Source organism: Anopheles coluzzii, chromosome 3 (genome assembly GCF_943734685.1).
Source record: "Anopheles coluzzii chromosome 3, AcolN3, whole genome shotgun sequence".
NCBI lineage: Eukaryota > Metazoa > Arthropoda > Insecta > Diptera > Culicidae > Anopheles > Anopheles coluzzii.
Genome location: NC_064671.1, coordinates 31,139,141 through 31,161,468, shown reverse-complemented (window position 1 = coordinate 31,161,468; position 22,328 = coordinate 31,139,141). Strand labels below are relative to the sequence as shown.

Genomic DNA, 22,328 nt, shown 5'->3' with positions numbered 1-22,328 from the left:
TTGATCGTATCCACTACAGAACCATTAAATTGAACATTTTTCACCCAAATTGCTTCCCTCAAGGCATCCGTATCGATGCGCTCACTTTAACCATCCATTAAATAGCTTCCGAGCTTATCACCTCATCAAACACACAACCTGCTTGCCCTGCCTGTCTTTCACCTTTTACCGCCCTCCTGTTCCGGTGTTCTACATGAATTTGCCCAGTTCACGCAATGGCTGAAAGTGCCTTGCATAATGCATTCCTGCAAATCTAATGTTTCTTACCGCACGCGTCAGTGACGTGCGAAATATATTATTGTTCGTCATGTTGTTCCGGTGCCAACGTGGCAGTAAAGCTCTGCCACCCATCTTCATGGACCGAATGACACATCATGTTGTAGCAGCGATGGTTTGTATCGCTCAAGGTCTTCTCAAACGTCTTCAGTCAAAACGTGTTTGTAGCTCGCTGGGATACATTATACTGCATAGTAATGTGTAATGACAAGGCGTCAGTGGATGGTGAAATTTTGAACTACAAACGCTGCTTGCTACACAAAACCGACTGAGAATCTTGGGATGCATCATTAAAAAAAAAATACAAGAATAACAATCCATTCTCTGTTGACCAAACGCTACAGCGGGTCAGCCAAACAAAGGGAACGCAAAGATATTTTGAAATCATCATGGAAACGTCGAAAGCCCGGCACTTCGTGTGCTCAAAATAAGAAAGATAGCGCAAAATAATAGCAACGTCTTCGCTCACCCCTTCGTGCCGCCTCTGTTGCGTCCTTGAGCGCACTAGTTACCCTTCTCAAAACGGCTGATGAAATGAATTTTCAGCATCCGGAAAGCAGAGGGCGGAAAACAGCTGAGCCTGACAGCTTGCAGGCGCTTGAAAGCGCTTAGGTTTCATTGCACTGACAGCTGTCTTGACGGATCGTGTCGAGTGATTTGCATGCTGTTGTTTGCACAGCTTTGTGTGTCTGTGTATATGCAGCAACGGATTAATGTTACGGGTAGAATAAAAATGAGGCGCATCTATTTGATGCTTATGTTTCGGGGTGTGAGTACAATTAAAGGGTCCTATTAAAGCCACTGTCGGTCAGTAGTTATATGAAAAATTTCTCTTCAGAAAATGATGATCATCACAAAAAATGTAGAGCAGTTCAAAGGCGCTAGACAATGTGCTAATAAAAATAAAATTGTATTGCGGATTGCATAGCTTTAGGCGAATTTGTTTGTATCCGCTTTATGCATCGCTTGAACCAGCCTTTTTTGTGTGTCTAAACGGTTCCAGTACAAGAGATTATGTTTGATGCTTCCTAATGCTACATTTCACCGCAAATTTGTGCACTAATTATCTTAATTCGCAGGATCCTTCTTTGCTCGATCGCAACAGAGTAAGTTTCATTGGCGCAAAAATGTGGACAAAAGCACCAACATTGCTGTGGGAAAGTGGGAAATCCCACTGTACTGTGCGAGGACTAACGCATGCTCATCACCGCAGCGCAGTCATCATCATCACCATCAAAGTGATTGCCGCCAAGGCTCCCAGGGCAATTATGATCCACTCTCCCATCGGGCGGAAAGAATGACCGGAAGGACAGTGTAGCGCCTTTTGCTTGCCCTCCCTTCTTGCCACCACACCACAGTTGTACGACTTCACGGTGGTATTGCGTGACTAACATGATAAAGTGTATGTTTGGTGAATAGTAGCAACGGTACGGAAAAGGCTGGGAGAAGCCGGACAGCAAGGGAAAAGCGGTAGCACTAACAGAGCCATCCCATCCGCAAACGATAACCGTACAATTTAAATATCACTTAGCACACAAACACATGTGTCGCTGTCGTTTAGCCATTACTGCATCCGGTGTCTCTGTAAGTGTGTGTGTGTGTGTATTGAAAGGGAGTTTGGAGGCTACCAGTACCGGGATCTCGATTTTCCAACCCAGTGCCACTTTCCAAAGGGCCAGCGGTCACAGCTGTACCCCGTTCTGCCAACGGAAGCAACGGCTCAACCGAGCTAGAACGGGTGGTTGATTACTAACAGTGTCCGGGTTGACCATCTGATCTAAAGCCCCTCGAGGGGTTAGGAACCGACAACATTATCACCTCACCGCCCCGAAGCAAGTGTTACGTTGTTTGAGGTAAGCTCACATCCGGACAGTGCTGCGTTGGGACAATGGCAATTGCTGGCGGGGTGCATGATTGCATTCTTCCGGAATATGCTCTAAGCGCTTTGCTGCTGCTGCTCGTCGAGTCAAGTACGCTTGAACTCACCCATAACCTTTTGGCGCTGCGATGAGCAAACGTGCTCGGGTTTGCCACATCCGGCCCATCACACACACACACAATCATCGGCTTTCGTCCGTTCGGTTGGAGTACGATTAAATACAAACCGAGCATAAATCACCCACTAAATGAATGTTGGCCCTATGGCAGATTCAAGATCGGATGGACTTTTTTGTTTGTTCTAAAAGTTGTGCATAAATTATGCCAAAGCATTGTTTTCTCGGAATGGTTGCGAGTGTGCAGCCACTATCAAGTGTAAACGGAATGCATCATTGCATGGTACCATTCGCTGTTCTTTTCCAAGCGAACGATATCATCTGTCCACGTCAATGGCGAACTGGATGATAATAATAATAAGAGCGTTGATGGTAATGGTGGAAAATGTGGTTCAACAGTAATGGACAGTGTTTGCCCAAGGATGCTCCTTTCGTTTCCACGATCCATCAGAGCGATAGCGCAAACAAAAAGAAGCAGCAAAAAAAAAGGTTGAACCTTCCCATGATTCGTCCCGTCGGTGGCTGATTCCACATCCCGAGACCGTTGAACTTGTTATCACCCGGCGGGCATTAGAACGTTTGGCGCACAAACAGCGTCGAGCTGCTGCTGCTGCTGCTCCGAAACGCACCGACGAAGAATCGAACGATAAGCAACGAGCGAAAGTGGCGCATTAACAAATGGCAGATTTAATGTCCCGTCGAGAATAGGATGCACTGGAATGTGGCTGCCGCTTTGGGAAAGGGGCGAACGGATCCATTTCAGTGCGAGTGCGAGAACTTTTGGTCGTGCTGGATTAATCGGGGAAGCTTGATCCATGCATCGTCTGTGCGGGACTCATTCCATGCGAAGGATAAAGTTTGGCAGTTTATTAAAGTTTGTTTGTCTTTTTTTTGTTGGTTCTTTGCATGGTTAGACGACCGATTTGGCAGACATTAAGCTTGACCGAGATCGAAACAATGCTTAGTATTTCCAAACAATTTCAAGCATTGCACTTCGGTTGGTAGAAGCGGTGGAACATTGTCTTTGTAGGTGGGTGATTCACATTAGAGCGCAACTGTGAAACAATGAAAAGTGATGTAAATTAATTAAAGTTGATGTCATTGTTTCACTTTCGTGTTGTTATCATTGCACGAAAGCGTAAGACAATGTTTTTCAGGAGCTGAATATGGATTGTGTCTGCTGAACATCGAGATAGGGTAATGATTACGAGGTGTACGTTCAATTTAATTGAAATGTGCAAAGGTTTGTGCTGGGAAAATCAATTTTGCATAACTTTAGGCGCAAATGAACATTAGAAATTTAGAAATGTTAAAACGCCTAAAACTATGCAATAAACATAACAAATGCACGTTAATTGTGCTTCGGAAGCCTGATTGGTTTTATTACAGAGACTCTGAGCCGTTGAAGCCTTTCTTAAAGCATTTTTTTAACAAATCGGTCAGCTATAAATGTTTAAAATTTAAAATGTTCATAAAATGCTGTGCTAGTATTAATTAGCTAGTTAGTCTCTATTAGCAATTACGTTTGACTTTGTATGAAATGCACACTGCCATGGGTCACAAAGAAAAGTCGAGCAACGGTTATCAACATTGTATGCGCATTGTTGCCGTTCAACCAGTCACTCTGTTTATCTTCATCTATTGTATCCTACAACATGCAAACCATTTACGCTGTCCGACCTGTAGCCGTCCGCTGGTACACCAGGCGAGATAACGTACGAACAGCACCAGTATTACCAGTCAACTTTTAATTAGCTCCAATGTCAAAACCATCCCCAGTTGCAAACACAATCAACTACTCAATCGAGCAGTAGCATAGCGTTTACGTTTAACTCCCTACAAAAGGAAGATTAAAAAAAACCCAACAAAACACGACACACGGAAGTGAAAGAATGCATCCACCTTTAGCTGCACATAGCGCATAGCAACATGAATTACAGTGGCAAGGCAAACAACAACAAAAAACAAAATACAATAAAAGCCAAAACATGGCAGTGCTGTAAAGTGCTGTAATGGAGAAGGTGGGGGAGGCAAAAACCGTCACTCACTTTTTCAATCGTCATCCACGGCTAAGCTGGCTGGCTCGGCGGCCTGTCAGCGAGATATCAACGCGCTAGTTGTAATAATAACGCGTCCCACCAAACTATCAAACATGTTGCACGTTATGCTGTACATCGTTTCAATTTTGTTTTTCCTGTTACATTTGTTTTCGCTTCGTTTTTTGTTGTTGTGAGTCTAGAACGGATGGAAGCTTTTCTTTCGCGCACAACCACGGCACGAAAGCACGCGAAGTAACGTTGAGCAGTGAGCACGAAAACACAAAAAGCAGTATCCACTGGGCAGCGGACATGGGGCAGCATGCAAATGTTAACATAGCGAATGTAGCAAGCAGAGAGAAAGGGCGGGGAAGCGAGAAACCCCGAAAAAGGGGTTTCAACGTTGTTCTGTTTAACGCAAAAACGGTGTAAGCTCAGCCCCACCCGCGGTACGAAAGCGGGGTTAGCCGAAAGGTATTTATGTCTGGTGAGGTCGTAAATTGTCTTGGCGCTAGAGGGCATGCTGCGGGAAAAAAATGCGAGTCCAAGGGAGGACCACCCGCAGTAGAGCATAAATTGTGACCAGTGGCGACCGTACCCATGGCAGCGGGGAATATAATTTTTGCCCGGAATGCACCAGCGCCATCGCTCTCGGTTTGCTCGGGTGGCCAAAGGCTGGTAAGAAATGAAATTAGCATTTGAGCGGTGGCTTCGTCCCGAAAGCTCACAAAACCCGGGATCCCGGGTTGCTCCATTTTTGTTCGAAGCCCTTTTGTTCGACGGTCTTCCATTGGGAAACATTCCCGGTCAGCCAAAGTTGGCCAAACAATCGCGCATTGCGGTGTCTGCGCTGTGGGTCGGTCGGTTGGGTATCGTGCTGGGTATGCAACGTCGAACGACCGGCTCAAACTTGACGGAAGCCCGTAATAAAACTCAAATCAAACCTAACAAGTTGTTTCACTCGGCGAAGTTGTCGAAGAAAATTCGATCGAAACTTTCATCTACCTTCTACCGCGGCCAATCCACCAGATTCACCTGAAAGGAGCTTTTGACATGGGGCTAAATAGGTCGGTCTGGAGGTTCGTGTGGTACAGCTTGCACAATACACACGCACCCAGCTTCAGATAATGATGCAACGGTTTCGAAACGAAAACTTTCACCCTGCTCGCAATGAAGCCCCGTTCTGAATTTTGACGATACAAGAAAATAGCCCATTCCACCTGGTCGTAGGCGATCGAGACTCGCAAAGGATGGATGGTGAGATGGTGCTACCGCCTAACCCAAGCAGTCACGTACCAAATTAACACTTTCATTCATCATTCTCATCATCATCATCATAATGGGGCGTCATTGGCGGCAGCGTCATTAGTCAGCCTTTCGGGGCCGAAAAGGGGTCGAGCATTGTCGAAGCAATCGACGCAACACGGCAATCGAGGGGGCGTAGTGCTCGCGTCGAGTTTGGCATGCCGTGCCATGCTAATCGGATTACTTGGCGCCAGGAAAATATGCGAACCATCTGCACGGCAAGTGGAGCGATTACGGTTAAGGAAGGGAGCTTCAGGCGGGAGAAAGAGAATATCCGGCAGCATATTGCGCACGGCGAAAAAGAATGTTTTCAAATGGAAAGGTGTTAGCTGAAGGGTTAAACGTTATTTTAGTCAGTGCGATAGTTTTCGGGCGATTGTGGAGCAATGCTGCTGGAAAATCTTTCTTTAGCAATATTCGCCACCGGGGGCTTCTACAGAATTGAGTGGCATTTCACTCTTTAGCTGGAAGGACGGAATGTAAATCAGTTTGCAGCGCATGAACTGCTTCAGAGTGTAAAATAAAATGCCAAATGCTGTTGCCGGTGCTGCTTTTGAGACGTTTTTGAACCCGTGCTTGGGAAGGGAGAAAATATGATTGATCGAAAAAAGGGCTCCCGTCCATTTACTTTTAATAAAGCAAACACGTTTCACGGTATGCAGCTGGCGCCGTGACCAATTGGATGGGAATTGGGTGTTTGCGTTTTGCTTGTTTTTCGGCCCAAACCTTCGACACCTTTAGCGATAAATCATTTACAATTTACTTTGACCCACACTGTCCAATGGGTTGAGTGTTTTATTGATTGTTTGTTTTTCAAGGGGTGTCGTAATTTTCGCCGAAGCATAACATAACATTCCGTTTGGAAATAATAAAAATAATTAAGTATAATCTCTACGAGCAATTCGATTTTTAACGAAAGTTGCCAATAATGTATGAGTAATATATTGATTCATTTAATATTAGTAGATACCATAACTTATAGAACCAAAACTAAAAATAAACAAAAACTATGTAAAAGCTGTACTTAGTAATGCGGATTGCATACTCAGCTTGATGTAAGAACCACTACGCCCTAAAGTATGCAATTTGCATAACAAAATTTGTAAATTGCATGGTATTCGAAACGACTGTATTTTGCAAAATGAATTTGAGTTTTCTGATTATTTTAGAACCAATTAATCCATTGAAATTATAGTCCTATCGATACAAAAAATGGATTCCATCGATTTACTTGCTATTTCTCCCCATAAAACGATTGATTTGCACCGTTCAATACCGAAGCAAACAACATTTTATTTAACAAGAACACACACACTCAATGGCTTAAATACACCAACCACAACAATTGCCGCAACGACACCAGCCCTTAAACGATTCATACGACTCCCTACACCCTCTGGAGGCATGTAGTTGGCCAATTTATTTTCCCATGACAAGTGTTTCTTCGAAGCGCTCATGGTTCTACTCATCGCCCACCGAACTTTTTGAGGGCGCGTTTTTTTCTTCTCCCAAAACTTGTTTTTTTGTTTGCCTTATCAAATCGAAAGTCATCTTAAGACCCACCAACCTCCTCCCACTTCCGATACGTACGAGGAATGGTTTCTTTTTACCGCTTGATACGTTCGTTTGCTTTGTTTGTGTCGGCGAACAGCTGAAAATCACCGAACGAAACAACAATTTATGACATGGCCGTGGCAGTGCGTGTCGAAAAACCGAACACCGCACAAAGAAACCTGCTCCCATCGCTGCGTTTTGATAACAGTCCGAAGGGATCGAACGAAGCGTCGTTGGGATTTCCCCTATGGGAAAGGGTGCCTTGTTTTATTACGCATCATGCAGGCGGTGGAATCGGCGTGCGGCAGGCGACTGGCGGAGAGGTGTTAAGGAATTTATAGAGATCGAGGGGCGAGGAAAATCGGACCGCCGCAGACTTATCGGAAGTTGGAGTGAATAAAGCGGGCGGATGGTCAACGAGCTTTTACGGTGAAAGCGGGGGGATTTTTGGGGAAGGTTTATTTATCCCCGTTCGGTTGAGCCGGTTCGATTCGTTCACTGCAAACATAAAACAACACAGCGACAGTGAGTGTGTGTTTTTTTTTGTTATTTCCTTCTCATACAATCACGTGTTTAGCTATTATCAGGGATGTTTTTTCCTTCTTCCAGTTTCCATAACAGAAACGCTTCTTTCGCCTCCTCATGCTTTTGTTTATTTGGGAGCGATGCGTGAGGATTTTCTTTTCCTCGTGCAAGTTATTTTATTATGACTGTTGTCCAAAACGATTTGTTATCATGTATTTGCCAGAGCTGGAGCCCTTTCCCGTCCGCCGACGAAAGGCTATCTGTTCGGGCAAGAAGACAGCAGAGAACAAGAGAACCGCTTTGTCTTTTGTTTTCTTTCCCACAAAGGCTTCAAAACAGTCCCCGAAACCTGAAACGACGGCAACGAACGATGGCAACGATGGATATTAATCGCAAACGATAGGTGTCAGGTTGTAGTGAAATGTTGCAACCAACTTGTGGCCTGGCTGTGTTTGTAGTTTAATAGCGAAAGTGAAGCGCTTCAACTGCTACCCTGAACTGGTTGTGTTGCGGGCAATGTTAAGCTGCCTGTCGTGCCTGGTTAACAACAAAACTTGAACAGTTGCAGGAATACCATTAAGGCGGTGGTGGGATGGGGGAGAAGAACGGGTGACGCGTGCGATTGTGTTTTGCAATAAATATGTCCGTTGGTTTTGTCGGTTCTTATCAGCGAGAAACCAGTGGCACATTAATTCTAATAAATTGTTTCCCGCTTCAGAACGGTTCATGTCACTGATGAGGATGAACATTAGAGCAAGGAGAGTATGAACCATTGGTGTATTAGAGAGGAAATATAATCACAAATAAGTACGCAGGGATAAAGTTTTAAACGGAGCAAACTATTGAAAATACTGTGCATTAGATTGAATCAATGAAAAAAGACTTAATTTAAGCAGCACGAAGGTTTTACTTTATTTCATAACACAAACATAAGTAAGCAAGGCTTTAAAAAAGTAAAATAGTAAAATGATTGCATACCTCTAGGCGCTTAAGCTCCGAGATCCAATTTAGTCTCTTGCTGTTCTAGAACGAAGAGCAGTTTTTATTCCATCCCGTTGTTATCGTAGCCTTTCATCGAGTTTTCCTCTTTCTTTTCCGTTCCTTCATCGACACACACACACTAACACACTCGTTCCAGACACCCCGTGGATTCGTGTATGGATGTGTAAAGTGACACTTGCTGGGGCTAAACAAAAGAAACGCCAGCGCATTGTATAGCGCAGCAACTGACTGCTGTGCAGCGCTCAATAGCGATCCTCGAGCAGCCTGGCTGGGCACGAATTCGTCTTCACAAAGAAGATATTTTCTCACGACGGGCTTATCCGTGCCCGCTTACACCCCGCAGGGTAATGAAGGGCGAAAGGTTTTTGTTAGGGCGCCATAAAACTGCCCCGAGACATAATTTGGCGCGCGCTTAATTCGAGCCAGTCCGCACGTGTGTAGCTTTAACGACTGGTACTGTTTTACCTACATGTCGTTTTGTTACTGTTTTTCGTGCCAATCCATCCAATTGTGATATCACTAAATAAAGGTCAGCTAAAGAATGGAAGATTAATTGCTTGCCGTGATGGAGCAACGTTTAAGTTAAATTTTGTAACGAATTTTCGCCACAGGCTGCTCACACGCCACACGGGACGGTTGTGATTAACGAGCGACCTCACATCGAGCGGGTCAGTAAGGGTGAGCGCTTTTAAAGCGTGCTTGATTAATTGTTTTGTAACTCGTGTTTTTCCACTCGTAAGGATTTAAATTATGTTTTGGTGTAATAATTCATAAGCTTCCGTGATTTATTTCAGTGACTTTGAAGAGTCTCAGCTAAAGTGCAAACACATGCAAGTGAATAAAACATTACACGTTTAAATACAAAAAACGATCGTACAAAAATCACACCAACCGTAATGGGCGAAGCAGTACTTTGGAAAACAGTAACACAAATAAAAGAGGGCAACCTTTACCACGCTTGAAGTAACGGACCTTCTGTGGGCGATAAATCTTTCCACCGCAAATATATTCATCATTTCGACTGACTGCTCTGTTTTATTCTTCCCATAAACGTATCCGTCCGGCCAATACCCGTGTACCGCTTGTTTTGCCGTTTGAAATCGACAACGTTTCCGCTGAATGCTGACGGCGACGACGGCGACGACGACGACGACCACTGGTGGATTAAACGATTCGTTCCGCACACACCCATGTTAGAGAAGTTTGCTGCATCAAACAAAAAAAGGGGAAACAAAAATACAAATAAAAAAAAAGTTTTCCTCGTGTTACTTTTGGCCGGTTGGGTCCCACCGGATTCATGAAATGTCGAAGCGCGTGAAACAATGCCCAAACCGCCTGCTTCTTTTTAGCTAAACATACCAAACGCGATACACGTGAAATCCGCTACGGGAATGGCAAAGCTCGAACGAACGCAGACAAAAAGTAGCAGCAAAATATGACAGAAGCCATGCAAATAAAATCACCTTCCACTGTGTGCTCCTTCGCCCTGAGGCGAGTTGAAAAAAAGGAAATATAAATCGCTGCTTCGATTGCTCCACTCCGCGTTTCGTTTGCCATTTCGACTCGCTTTGCGGCTGCGACTCGGGTGCTTTACTTTTCGTGCTGCAAGGTGTCGATCTGCGTGGTAACCGTCTGATGTACACGAGAAACAGTACCAAGCCGTAGTGAAATAGCTACCATTCAACAAAACGCGGCATGAAAGTGCCACAGCCAGTTCAAACGAACGATTATTCATGCCGGAGTGCTGGTTCTGCGGTTTTTTGTTCTTGAGTTTGGTTCGGTTCAAACGCTTTTTTTAAAAGAATTTCCACTCCAAGAACTCACACTTTCTATGGACTGATGCGTTAAGTGAAATGAAATTGTGTAAAGTCATGACGCGGTTGTGACGCTGCAATTGATTTTATGAGAAACCTTGAGCGAAAGTTGATCTCAATCTTGGTGCTCTTTTTATAAGCATTTTCGCTACTTTTTGTCGCCTGTAATTTATTATCCCAATGTCACCATTACGAAAGTGACCAGGCGTCTCCATCGTGTTGTGGATATTTTAATATATTTTGCTTAATATTATGTAAACTCGTCATTCAAACAAATATGCTCTTGAAATGTCATTGGCGCGTAGAATATTTACACACTCTACCACTCTACAAAACCAGTGCGATTTACTGTTTCGTGAGAATTTATTAATATGAAACAACATCAAAACCACGATGATACGATTCTTTTTTTCTAGCCATCGTCAATATCACTTTTTACTCCTGCGAGCATTTTTTTGCTATTATTTTGCTCAACCATTTGAATAACACCATTCGAGATCGTTACGATGCGTCTTCCTGCGCCTGTACGGTATGCTATCGGCACACGCAGTGCGACTACTACTGCCACGGCGGGCAAAGCATTATGCGTGAGAACGTTTGTAACATGGTAATGCGCTGGCAATGCTTTGTGCGGTGGCGTACGTTCGCTGTACGCCCGTAGCTTTGTGCCTCGTTCGCTTTTCCTGTGGTATTGTTTTCGCGTGCCGGAAGTGGTACCATCTTTCCGGCAATCACGACCATTTGCAATATTTTACTTGCGGATGGTTGTGCTTCTTTTTTTTTGCTTGCAGTTCGTGCTTCTCTCCCTTTGGGTGAAACGATTGCGGCCACTAAGGACTGAGGAAAGGAGACAGATGGTTTGTGTATTTATTTTAATAGCAAAAGCAAACGAATGTAGCTTCATGCATGGAGGGGTTGCGGTGGCCCAGGGGTGTAGAACAGCTGAAGCTGATTTAGAGACTGAAAAATATGACTTTAATATGGAAGCTAGCGTGTGTGGATTGCGGTGATGTAATAAAAATAAGCTACATATGAACGTCTTGGCCCGTTGTGATGTGGGTTGCATGTGAAGCGCCTAAATGTAGGCAATTTGCTTGTTGTTGATGCTTTGAATAGATAAAAACATGCAATTTGCCTACTTTTGGGCGTTTATGGCAGATTCTGTCAATCATAGCATAGTTTCAGGCGTTTTAAATAGACACATGAATCATCTTACACGTGCAGATACAAAACATGTCTTCTGACGTGAATTTTGTTCAGCATAACACGATGCTCTCGCTGATCGTGCCGCAATATTAACAACAAAAATCAAATTTCAACGCACCATTTGTCTTGTCCCAGCGGGAGTGGGAAGCGAATTTCTCACCAGGGTCCAACAAAAACGTCATAAACTGTATCGCACCGTACTGTGGCCGTAAACCTTTCCTGCAAAAAAAAAAACCTTGAGCAAACGTTTTGCATCCTCTCGAGTGAAGAAAAACTGCCACAATTCATCTGAAAATACAAATTGCTACAAATTAATCTCACAGCTGCCAGGATTACCTTTCCCATGGTGCTAGGAGAAGATGCTTCATTTCCCGAACCATATTGCTTGGAAGCTACGGTACCGACGGGAGACAAGAAATAATAGGATTGAACAAAAAAAAACACCAGAAGATGAAAGGATTATGGCTCTGTCATCGACTTTCCGAGCAAACATTTGCTGCACTCTCTACTCTACAGGGTGCGTGTGTGTGTGTGTTTGTGTGTAGAGCAACACATCCATGAGGGCTATTTCACTTTAATCCGGTACCGGTCGCATGAGCATTGTTTTCTGTTTTCTGGCGCTGCAACCACGGCTGGGTCACAAAAGGGGGATTGTGGTCAAATCAGTCGAAAATATGCCAATCATTTATGCATCCCCCTCCCCACCACCCCTCATTTTGTTTCGCAATGTGTTCCGAGCGATGCGATAAAACCGTTTTGTTATTCCAACGATAAAAACCGCAACGAACCACGAACAGTTTGGTAGCAACCATTCGAAATGGTAGAAGTACGACGATTCGTGACCGGTTTTGTGGTTGCCACATCCACATACATGCTAAATGAACTGTCTATCCCGGGCAGCACGTATCTACATCCAGCTCCAAAACCGAAACCTGTCAATCGTGTCGGCAGCCAGTCGGTGGAAAGAAGATCGGATTTTGTTGTAGTACACCGGGGTGGTTTGGTGCGCGATCGATGCATAAATTGCAATCCGTTGCAGCGCTGCCGACACACACGACATGCCAGCAAAATATATTGAATTTTAAATTCAAGCAAAAAAAAAAGCGGCACGCACGTTTTGTTCGATGACATTCAATTGATTCAATCATTGTGATGGGCTTCCTTGTTCTTTTTTTTCCATGCGACCCTCATTTTCCATGCGTGTTTGCACGTGGTTGGGTGCACGCGCGTTGTAGCATGAAACAGAATAATGTCCGTTAATTAGCACGGACACGCTGGTGAGTGATACGGTTTCGAAGCGGTTTCGAAAAAGGTTTTAATTTGTTGCATATTTATCCTCATTTCGACTTCTATCGAGCTGTTGCAGTACGTTGGCCAGAATTGTCACCGATACTGTTGTAGTGTTACCATTTACAAGCATTTAATTCCCTCTCTCAGCCAATAGCTGAATGCTCGTATGTTTTTTTAAATGTATTTTCCCCCATCCCGATGTTTCGTGTGATTAAATATTTCATTTTCGAAAATGTGGAGTAATGCTGGGCCGTAATTAAAAATCCGATACCATTGCTTCCTCCTCCCGCACCAGAAAACCATCTCGAAAAGTGTCGCCTAATGGTTGAGCGCTGAAAGTGATGAAAGGAGTGGATAATTTAAATCAATCACCAATCTGCTCTCGGGGTCACCCGAGAGCTCTAAAGTGAAATTGGTTTGACCCCAGCGGCAACACAAAAGCGTAACATTTAATCGATTTTTGTCTCATCAGATTTTCCCCCCATTTTTTCGCATTTAAAAAGATCGAAAACGAAAGTGTGTGTGTGTGCAGCGAAGCACTCGCTACAGTTGAACGCGCACCAAACCACGAACCTTTTACCACTTGTCTGTGTCTCTTTTTTCACGGCACACGGTTTGTGTGTCAATGCAAGCAGCGCGTTTTGAATTGTGAAGGCTTAACATTTTCCCAAAAAACCTGCTCAAAAATCAAGTACAAAACCATAGAATTATGGGAGTGCGAAGAGCCGTCCGCGATGATTTGCTTTGGGTGAAACATGACACAGCATAACATAAAACAGGGAAAGGCAGCATGAAAAAAAAAATAGGAATGAATGGAAAACGAAAAAGAGGCCAAATCCATTTGAATGTAAATGAGGCCAGCTGGCATCTCAATTTTCCACTCGTTTGCGATTGACATTGGGTCAGAATAAAGTGAAGAATACAGCGCTTGCCTGGTGTGAGTGTTTGTGTGCGGGAGTGTCAACATCGAAAGCTCTGGTTGAAAAGTTGAAATTTGAATACTTTTACAAAACCCCCCCACCTCTTGCGCCGGCATTCCAGCAAGTCTTCCAGCGGCCAGTGGAATGAATCGGATATTTATTGGGCATTGGTTTGTTGCCTTCATCTTCACGCACTGGCCGAGCAGAACCGTCGACTCAGCAACGTCTTGGTAAGGTTTGGTGGTTGGGGGGGGGGGGGGGGGAATGTCTTGTTTTTTTGTGTACCATCGTTCTTAGAACTTAATTTTCTAAACGCAAACGGCATCGTAGAGCGGAGGGTGGGCAAACATAAACGTTCTGAAGCTAACGAGAGCTTCAAGAGAGCGAGAGAGAAGGAAAGCTTTGAAGGAGCGCGGGAACAAAAGGGTAGATAATTTTATGCAAACCATTCACGGTGTCTCGCGCCGAGACGATGGCCGGACCCGATATCGTTTGCGGGAAGGGTGGCAGTAATAATAATGTGCGTGGTTGGCACTTTTCCACCGAATTCACAGCATGCAATCGGGACGATGTTTTGGGCGCTACAACGGGCTGCAATGTACAGAGAGAGGGGGAGAGCAGTAAGACCGTACCAACGACCAGCCAGTTCGTATTGTACTTCGTGCCGGTGATTGTATGAATGGTGGCTCTTGCAATGAAAAGCTTACGATTCCTAGAAAATGGATTCGCATATTCTTTTATCTCTTAATTTGTAATATTTTGAATGGTTTTTGTGCCTCTCTCCTCCTAACCAATTGAAGTGGAGAGGTGCTGTTTTGTGGCTTAAGATCTAAATGCTCTCTCCCACTCAACCCAACCAGCACACCAGATCCGATTGATAGCGCAATGAAAGCAATGCCGTTTTACCGCAATTTACATCCGCGCACAACGGTGAAGCACTTCTCCTCGTAATGGGTTTATAATTTAACACTTCATTCGCAATGCAAACATCGTCGGTTCGGTTCGGCGGTTCGGTCTCTCGTGCAAACAATCGGTTCTGCGAACGTTTTCCTACTACCGCCTGCGCCCTGGTAGCATACGGGGATATCGCCATCCACGCGTACAAGCTTTGCTGGTTGCATAAAATATTTCACGCCTTACCGCAGCGCGATCAAGCAGCTGTGTCGGTGGGAAAGGAATGGTTGGGGATTTCTTTGCATAAGACAGTGGGACGTGTCTTGTCTTGGCGTAGCGTGTGTTGGTGAACGAGCTTTTCCCCTGAGCGATGAGCAAAATACGCCCTCACTGTGGTGAAGCTGGGGGGGGGGGGGGGGGGGAGGCCAGGGAACAGGCTACGGTTGCACCGAAATGGAAAGGAAACACACATTTTTCACACTTCCGTCTACGAGCGTGTCTCAGTGATGGCTTAGCTTGTGATGGTGATAAGTGTCTTCCCGGTTGTGTGTGAGTATCTTTTTTTCTGCTTCTCCCTATTCCTAGATTTCGTAGCTTACGAAACTCGTGCTGGGAACGGGTTGCGTTTTTTTTCTTACAAACCATCAAAACCCATCGAGGACAGTTTCGAGGGTACGGGATAGCAAGAGACACACAAAAAACCCTGTATACTCTAGTGGGTTCATTCAAAAGCGTTACCTATGCGGGGGGAAAAGTAAAATACAACTCAAACAGAAAAAAACGAAGATTTTGGTGAGACAAGCACAGTTTGAAACAACCGGAGGTTTTTTAGTGGTTCCAAGAATTTGGGAGCGTACGATGCCTGGTGGAAATAAAGTGTCCTTCCCGTGCAGCTGACAGTAAGCGCGCAATGCACGTGGGAGTGTATGTTTTCCAAGCGATCTATCCATCCATCCATATATCTTACAAGCCAAATAGGTGCAGCGTGAGTGCTTTCCTGGAAATGAGCATAAGGGGAAGGGAGATAAAAATCACACCAAGCTCGATTTTGGCTTTTTGGACTATTTTTTTACAGCTTACCTATCAGCTGTACGTTTGGTAAGTGCAATTTTAAGTTTCGATGTAAGTGTGTAGACTGGTCAGTACCTATGCGCCATTGTTGATGAATTAACACTGAGCTATATTGTGAAGGTCATATTGCGACAAAGCTTCTGTATCGATTTGAGCTCTTAGTAGATGCAAGCGCCTTAATGTATGCACTTATTTAATAACATTATTTTTATTAATTAACAAAATGTACACATTACACACCAATTAGTTGAAAAATTATTTTCTGTTGTGTTTGAAACAATTTTATAAAAAAAAATATTATCAATTAGATGTTTATAAGTAAGTAATTTTAGTACGCTCAATATAGAATATATAAACTTAGCGAAAAATTGTGCTTACATACAAGGTTTTTGGGGATTATATAGACATGTTCAGCGAGTTGTAGTTTTATTCAGGCATATATTAGACTCTTTCAGCGAGATATAGCATTGTTGGGAAGTAGACGTTGACATGTTCGGTGATGTTGTAGTGTTGTCATTTGTTTTGTTTGTACCCTACTGCACCCTGCCGCAGCGTTAAAATTTTCTTTCTGAAATATCCTTAAAGTAGCAAATAATTATTCTACAATATAAGTTAGTTAAAACGGGCATATATTTTCAAAAACCGTTTGTTTACCTACTGATGAGAATGAGCCAAGCTGCAGTTCATGGGGTACGAATGTGCCAGCTCTACAGTATAGCCTAATATGTCAACGCCTTCTTCCCAACAATACCATATCTTGATGAAAGAGTCTATTATATGCCTGAACAAAACTACAACTCGCTGAACATGTCTATTTAATCCTCGAAACTCCTGTAAAGGCATGATCATGTGATGATTACTCAGTGATTGATTTCTCAAGAAAGAAAAAATGGCAGTCTTACTACAGGTTCCAAACACTATTGGACAGAAAGATAAAATAACTGGTGTTTCCTTGCAAAGCGCCTAAATTCCCTCTAATGGCATTGCAATATTTTCCTATTACGAGTAATTTATCGCATTCCGGTTTAATCTTCTCCAACATCGGCTTTTACCGCTCGATCATCTCATTACCCTCGGTTGCTAGCGCTTTTTCTCAATTCCGAGGTTAAATTTTCCCATCAAAACGATGGCCCACGCCATAGCCAAACAAAGCTTTTCTGTAAAATGTATTAACACGCACTCTAAAATTATAGCCCCATGGTCGCTATTTCTCTCTCTATCTCTCTCTCTCTCTCTTGCCAAACTTACCACAAACAAAGAAAAGGGTATGTACCTCTTATCTTCCACTTTTATGGTTTACCGAATCGAATAACCCCTTTCCGATCGACCCTCCACCGAAAAAACACCCGCCCCGTATACGTCTTGTTGCTTCGTCACATTAGCATTAATGAAAATACGTTGTCGGCAGCTCTTTTGCGTTGCTACCGAACCTTAAGCCGGTTTTTCCCGGGGTTGGGCATCATACACTTTTCGTTAGAAACAAACACACACATACACACACACACACACAACCAACCCATCAATTCCGATTTGTGGCTGACGGCGCGCGCGAAGATGCCAGCAAAATCTCGTTACCGCCCGAGAAGGCCCACCTCGGCTCGGTGGCAGGATTTTCGGTCGTTTCACCTATGACAAGGCATGCCATCAATCTCGATTGTTGCGATGCGGGAGGGGTGGAGGAGGAAGGGGAGAATGGTCAGAGGAGGCCCAAAATAATACCACACTCTTGTCTGCGGGTGCAGAAAGCTCATTTTTGTTTTGTTTTGTGTTACAGCTGCTGCTGCTGCTGCCGCTTTTGTGTTACGCCAAGCCAACCAAATCTCCCCATCGATGTTTTGCGGTTTTACCTTTTGGCAAAAACCGGTCGCTTTATCCGGATATCCGAATTGATGGTTTTCCGCCACTTGTACAATGGTTTGCGATGATTTCTCCCGAACATTCTTCCCACCGTGTGTAACGGAGAGGAAAATAAGGAGCCTGTGCTGGCGGAGCGTTAGGGTAGGGAGAACGCGCCCAGAAAAGGAAAGCGGAAAACAATATGAAAACACGCAGCCAGTACACGCTCCCGCACCATGAATAACTGCCTACAAATGGTGCAAATGTACTGGCAAGGGAGAGGGGGAATCGGGCACACAACAAACTCACCGTTCGCTGCTTTTGCGGTCCGAAGTAATCGGATTCGTCGTTCGTTACCGACGTTACTGGGCGAGGATCAGTGTACAGAAACCTCAAAATCAACCATTCGATTAAACATTATTCAATGGAAATTCATCAACTCCCACTCAACTCCGCTTCGGGTTGCTAGGGAGGCGGAATGGAATTGGAAAATGTGACCGTGTTTCCATTTTCCACCGACGCGACTACTTTTGCGGTGGCTTGTTCGGTGATTTGTTTCCAGTTTCGTTGACGCATGTCCTTCGGCGTTTGCCGTTAGGATGGAGAACGGGAAGTGGAGCATACGCTGCGACACTGTGCCGGAGGAATAGATCTCAATCGATTACAATACATTTACTGCTGCTGTTGTCTATGTCTGACCTCGGTGCCGTTTTGGTTTCTTTTCAGAACGGGTTGGAAAACAAAGCATCAAAGCAACAAAGTGTGAGCTTAGCGGTGGATTACCTGGTGTCAAGAGAGTGTTTGAAATATGCTGTTTTTTACGGTTTGTGAATAAATTGAATGCAAGTGAATGTTGATACCGTAAAGTTCAGTGTGAGGAAGAAATAATAATTAAAAAAAAAATAATTATTAATATTTTAATTTTTGTTTAGTGGTGCAAAGAGTATAATAGTGCAGTGCTGCTCGTGTAACAAAAACACATCAAAGGTTCAATAAAGCTCCCAAAATGCTTCAAGTGACGGCGGATCGGTTTGGACGCCGGAGCAGCTCCATCGGCTGTCGGTCAATTGTCGGCCGGCGGACTTCCATGTACATCAACCAAACGCAGCACGACCGTGATCCGTTCAAGGTAGGCATGAAATGAAACGCAACAAATGCATCCTTACTTCTTGTCAATTAATTCCCCATTCAGATATTAAGTTCCGAAATGACTTTGAAGGGAAGCAAAATGCCAAAAAAAAATATTGGTTTAATTTGCTTCACCTAGCAACTGAAAAATTATTCTCGCAGTATACGAATAAATGGAAACATAAACCACAAAAATAATGAGCATTCTAGTGAAAAAGAAACCCTCGAAAAATATTTGCAAAAAAGCCATCCAAAGGACACACTCCAAGCTCAACTTTTTGCCTGCAGATAAGTTTCTTTTGCTTTTTTTTTGCTGTCCCATTCCTTCCATCTCATTGATGGCACCGAAAAGATTTTGGTACCGGAGTGTCAAACATTTTCATAAATCTCTGCAAAAGATAACTGTCCCACCGTCAACACTCCCCCCCTCCCCTCTCCCTCGAAGCCCGGGGTGTGGTTTGATGGATGACGCGTCGGTCAAGACACTTTCCAGTGACGAAAAGCGGTCCCATTGAAGGAAGGAAAAAAAAACGACAAAAAAGGTACTAAAAAAAAGGTCTCGTACCATTTCTTCAAATTGCGTTCGGTTTGATGATTTGATCACTCGCCAATTCGTTAACGGTGGTGGTCGTTTGTGTTAGATCTATCATTCATGATTTTGCAGTGGTGGTAGTGGTGCTTACTTTCTGCTATCTGTACCACCCAATTGAGCCGAACGCTGCGCTGCGCTTTGATCGTCTGCGGGAGGGATTTGCTAAGAAAAGCGATGAAAGCGTAGGACAAAGCGCAAAAGGTACGGTTCCACCGAGCGGCTGTGCTTTAAAGCGGCCAAGATGGTAATGGTGTCGATAAGGATGCCGATAAAGATGACGACCGATGCTAATGGCAGCCGTTGGGATGCGCGATGCCGGGTGACGCGTGAGATGATTAATGGGTTTCTAATTTCAGCTACACGCGCGCAGCAGCGGCAGAAATCAAATCACCAAGCATCACCGGTGCGGGATGGCGCGCGAATGTTTATGTTTATAATCTTTCGTGATTTATTGTAATTTTCAATCACGATGCATGATAATGTTATAATCTAGAAACTGGTTTAGCTGGAAAAAAGGGCCGACCCGAGATGCTCCCAACACCAATTGAGTTTAGTATTTCAATCAACTCGTTTGAATATTTATGAGCACAATGATAAAGCGACATAACTGAGGGAGAGGGTGCAAGCGTAGCAACGTCTTATAATCTCTTTGATAGGGAATACCGATCCGTTATGATCTTTGCTTACAAATACTAAGATTGAGCGCCTGTTCCATAACCTTTGTTTTTTGATTACATCTTTGTTCTACTTCCCTTTAAGGAGATTTATTTTCTGCGGTGCTAAATGTATCGAAAAAACAGCAACAGACCACCACCCCCAAAAACCAGTTAAATTGATTACGGGACGCTCGAGCTGCTTGTTTTCCCCTTTTCTGCGAACAGAGAAAAATGAGATCCATTTGCGCTACGCAAGGGAATATTCTCATCCCGCTACCCTTTTCTGGATGGTTGATAAGAACGATCGGTCCGTTTGCCAGCAGAAATATGGCGAGCGGCCGGGAGAAAGCACTGCAATGATTGAAGCATTCGAATCCATAATCAATCCACAGAAACCGTAGTCCCCTTTCGCTACCCCGCTTGGATTTGTTGAACAAACCCCGTCAGCAAGTGTGTACCAGTGGGGGAGGAAAAAAAGGAAAAGCTATCGTAGATGATCCTAATAGTATGCGGTTTCGCTCATTTACCGCAGTATGGACACAGCCACTGCAAGTCCGAGCAAGATTGATTTAATTTCATTTATCTGCAAACTTTCCCCCATGGCCCTGATTGGCAGTGGAATTTCATTTCAGAACGGCCGGAGAGATGCGCTTTTTTTGTTTGTGAGCACGGAAACCAATCGGTCGTTCGGTTGAGGGAGAGCTTGGAAGCTTTTGCTATGGTTTTGTTGGGTGATAATTTAGAAAAATGTTTCGAATTAATTTGATATTTTAATATGATTAAAAGCATCGTACATCTTAAACGTAGTTTTGTCTCACAAATAACGCAACATACTCTTTATGTTTTTTGCATTAAACGTGATTTCATAGATTTTGACTGCCTAAAAGTATGCAATCCACATAGCATACGTTCAATCATGCATTGTGCTGAGATTTGCATACTTTTTGGCGCACGAGAGTGTAATATGATTGAATGTATTGATTATTGTTTTTCTCATGCTTACAATCTTGTAATTTTGCTTGACTAAGCGATTTTTTGACAATTTGAAAATTATATAGTATATTGTCCTACATGGCATTCGTCCATCCGGTCACATCAATGGAATATTACTATTTGCAAAAAAAGCAATTAGCCTCTCGACTACCCACGAGCAAACAGTGAAATATAGAATTCATAATTTATTCAATATTCCCTTGATTGAAAAGCACTTGCGTGACGGACGAACACAAACGAAACACTGCAAGCACTGGCCGGTGAATAATCAAGCGAGACTTAAAATTCAATGTTTGAGCAGGGTTGCACGCAAAAAGCCACGGTGAAAACGTACTGTGCAAGACCATTTTCCCTCAGTTTTGCGACGTCAGTAATTTGAGGGTAAACGATTGCAGCCCCGGGGTCCACGACAAAATTCTACCTACAAAAGGAAATGGTGGGCGGTGGGTTTCCTTACTACTGGCTGGCTATTATTTGGGGAAAATTGAAAATGGACACTTTCATCATCGTTATCACTCCGCCAGCTGGTCGAATGACCATTCCCAAAGATGGTTTTGTCATCCGGCCGAACGATAGCAGTCTTCAAAAGCAGCAGAATATTAAAATCTCATTGCAGTCGACCAAGTCCTGTGACACATACAAAGCACATGAAAAGCCGTCATCATAAGTAAACAACAGTCCAACTCAGGGCCAGCCCGACGTATTGCGATAGAGATGGTAACAAAGTTTTTTGCTTAACATTATTTTTTGTCGCTTTCTTTTCCCAATTTTTGACTTGTTTTGTGGTGACGAGTGAACGCAGATGTTCCCCCTTATTGTGGCGCTGTATTGTTGATGATTTTTGGTTGTTTGTTTTTCTTTTTTTTTTAGAAGTTTAAAAGTTTTACACCATCTAGCTGAGGGATCTTATACACGGAAAGAAAAAAAACTGAACGGAACGTCTAATTCTTTCCGTCGTTACGACTCGTGCTTGAATGAGGTAAAGAGGCGGGCATTTATTTGAATTGTTGCGGCACCCGGTACGCGTACTGGCTTTTTGCTCCTACGCCAAGCAGGAAACTTTTGCACCCCGCCCCTTTCTTGCACGGGTAAAGGAAAGCTGACACGAGAGACGGTGCAGAAAAGTAACATGGGTTTGACTATAATTCATGGCTTTCGGGAAAACTTGAAATGGCTGAAAGTTGTAACAATGTGTCGGATTGAAACCGGCTGAGATGGTCTTACAAATTGGGCACG

General features: G+C 43.8%; 1 protein-coding gene across 1 annotated transcript in view; it reads left to right on the top strand.

Moving 5' to 3' along the window:
* The first annotated feature begins 18,185 nt into the window (after positions 1-18,185).
* Positions 18,186-22,328, top strand: part of LOC120958171 (uncharacterized) — a 44,510-nt gene continuing 40,367 nt past the window's right edge. Inside the window, exon 1 of the mRNA XM_049608768.1 lies at positions 18,186-18,852. Coding sequence (XP_049464725.1) covers positions 18,730-18,852 — 123 coding nt within the window. The 5' untranslated portion in view covers positions 18,186-18,729. The remainder of the gene's footprint in view (positions 18,853-22,328) is intronic.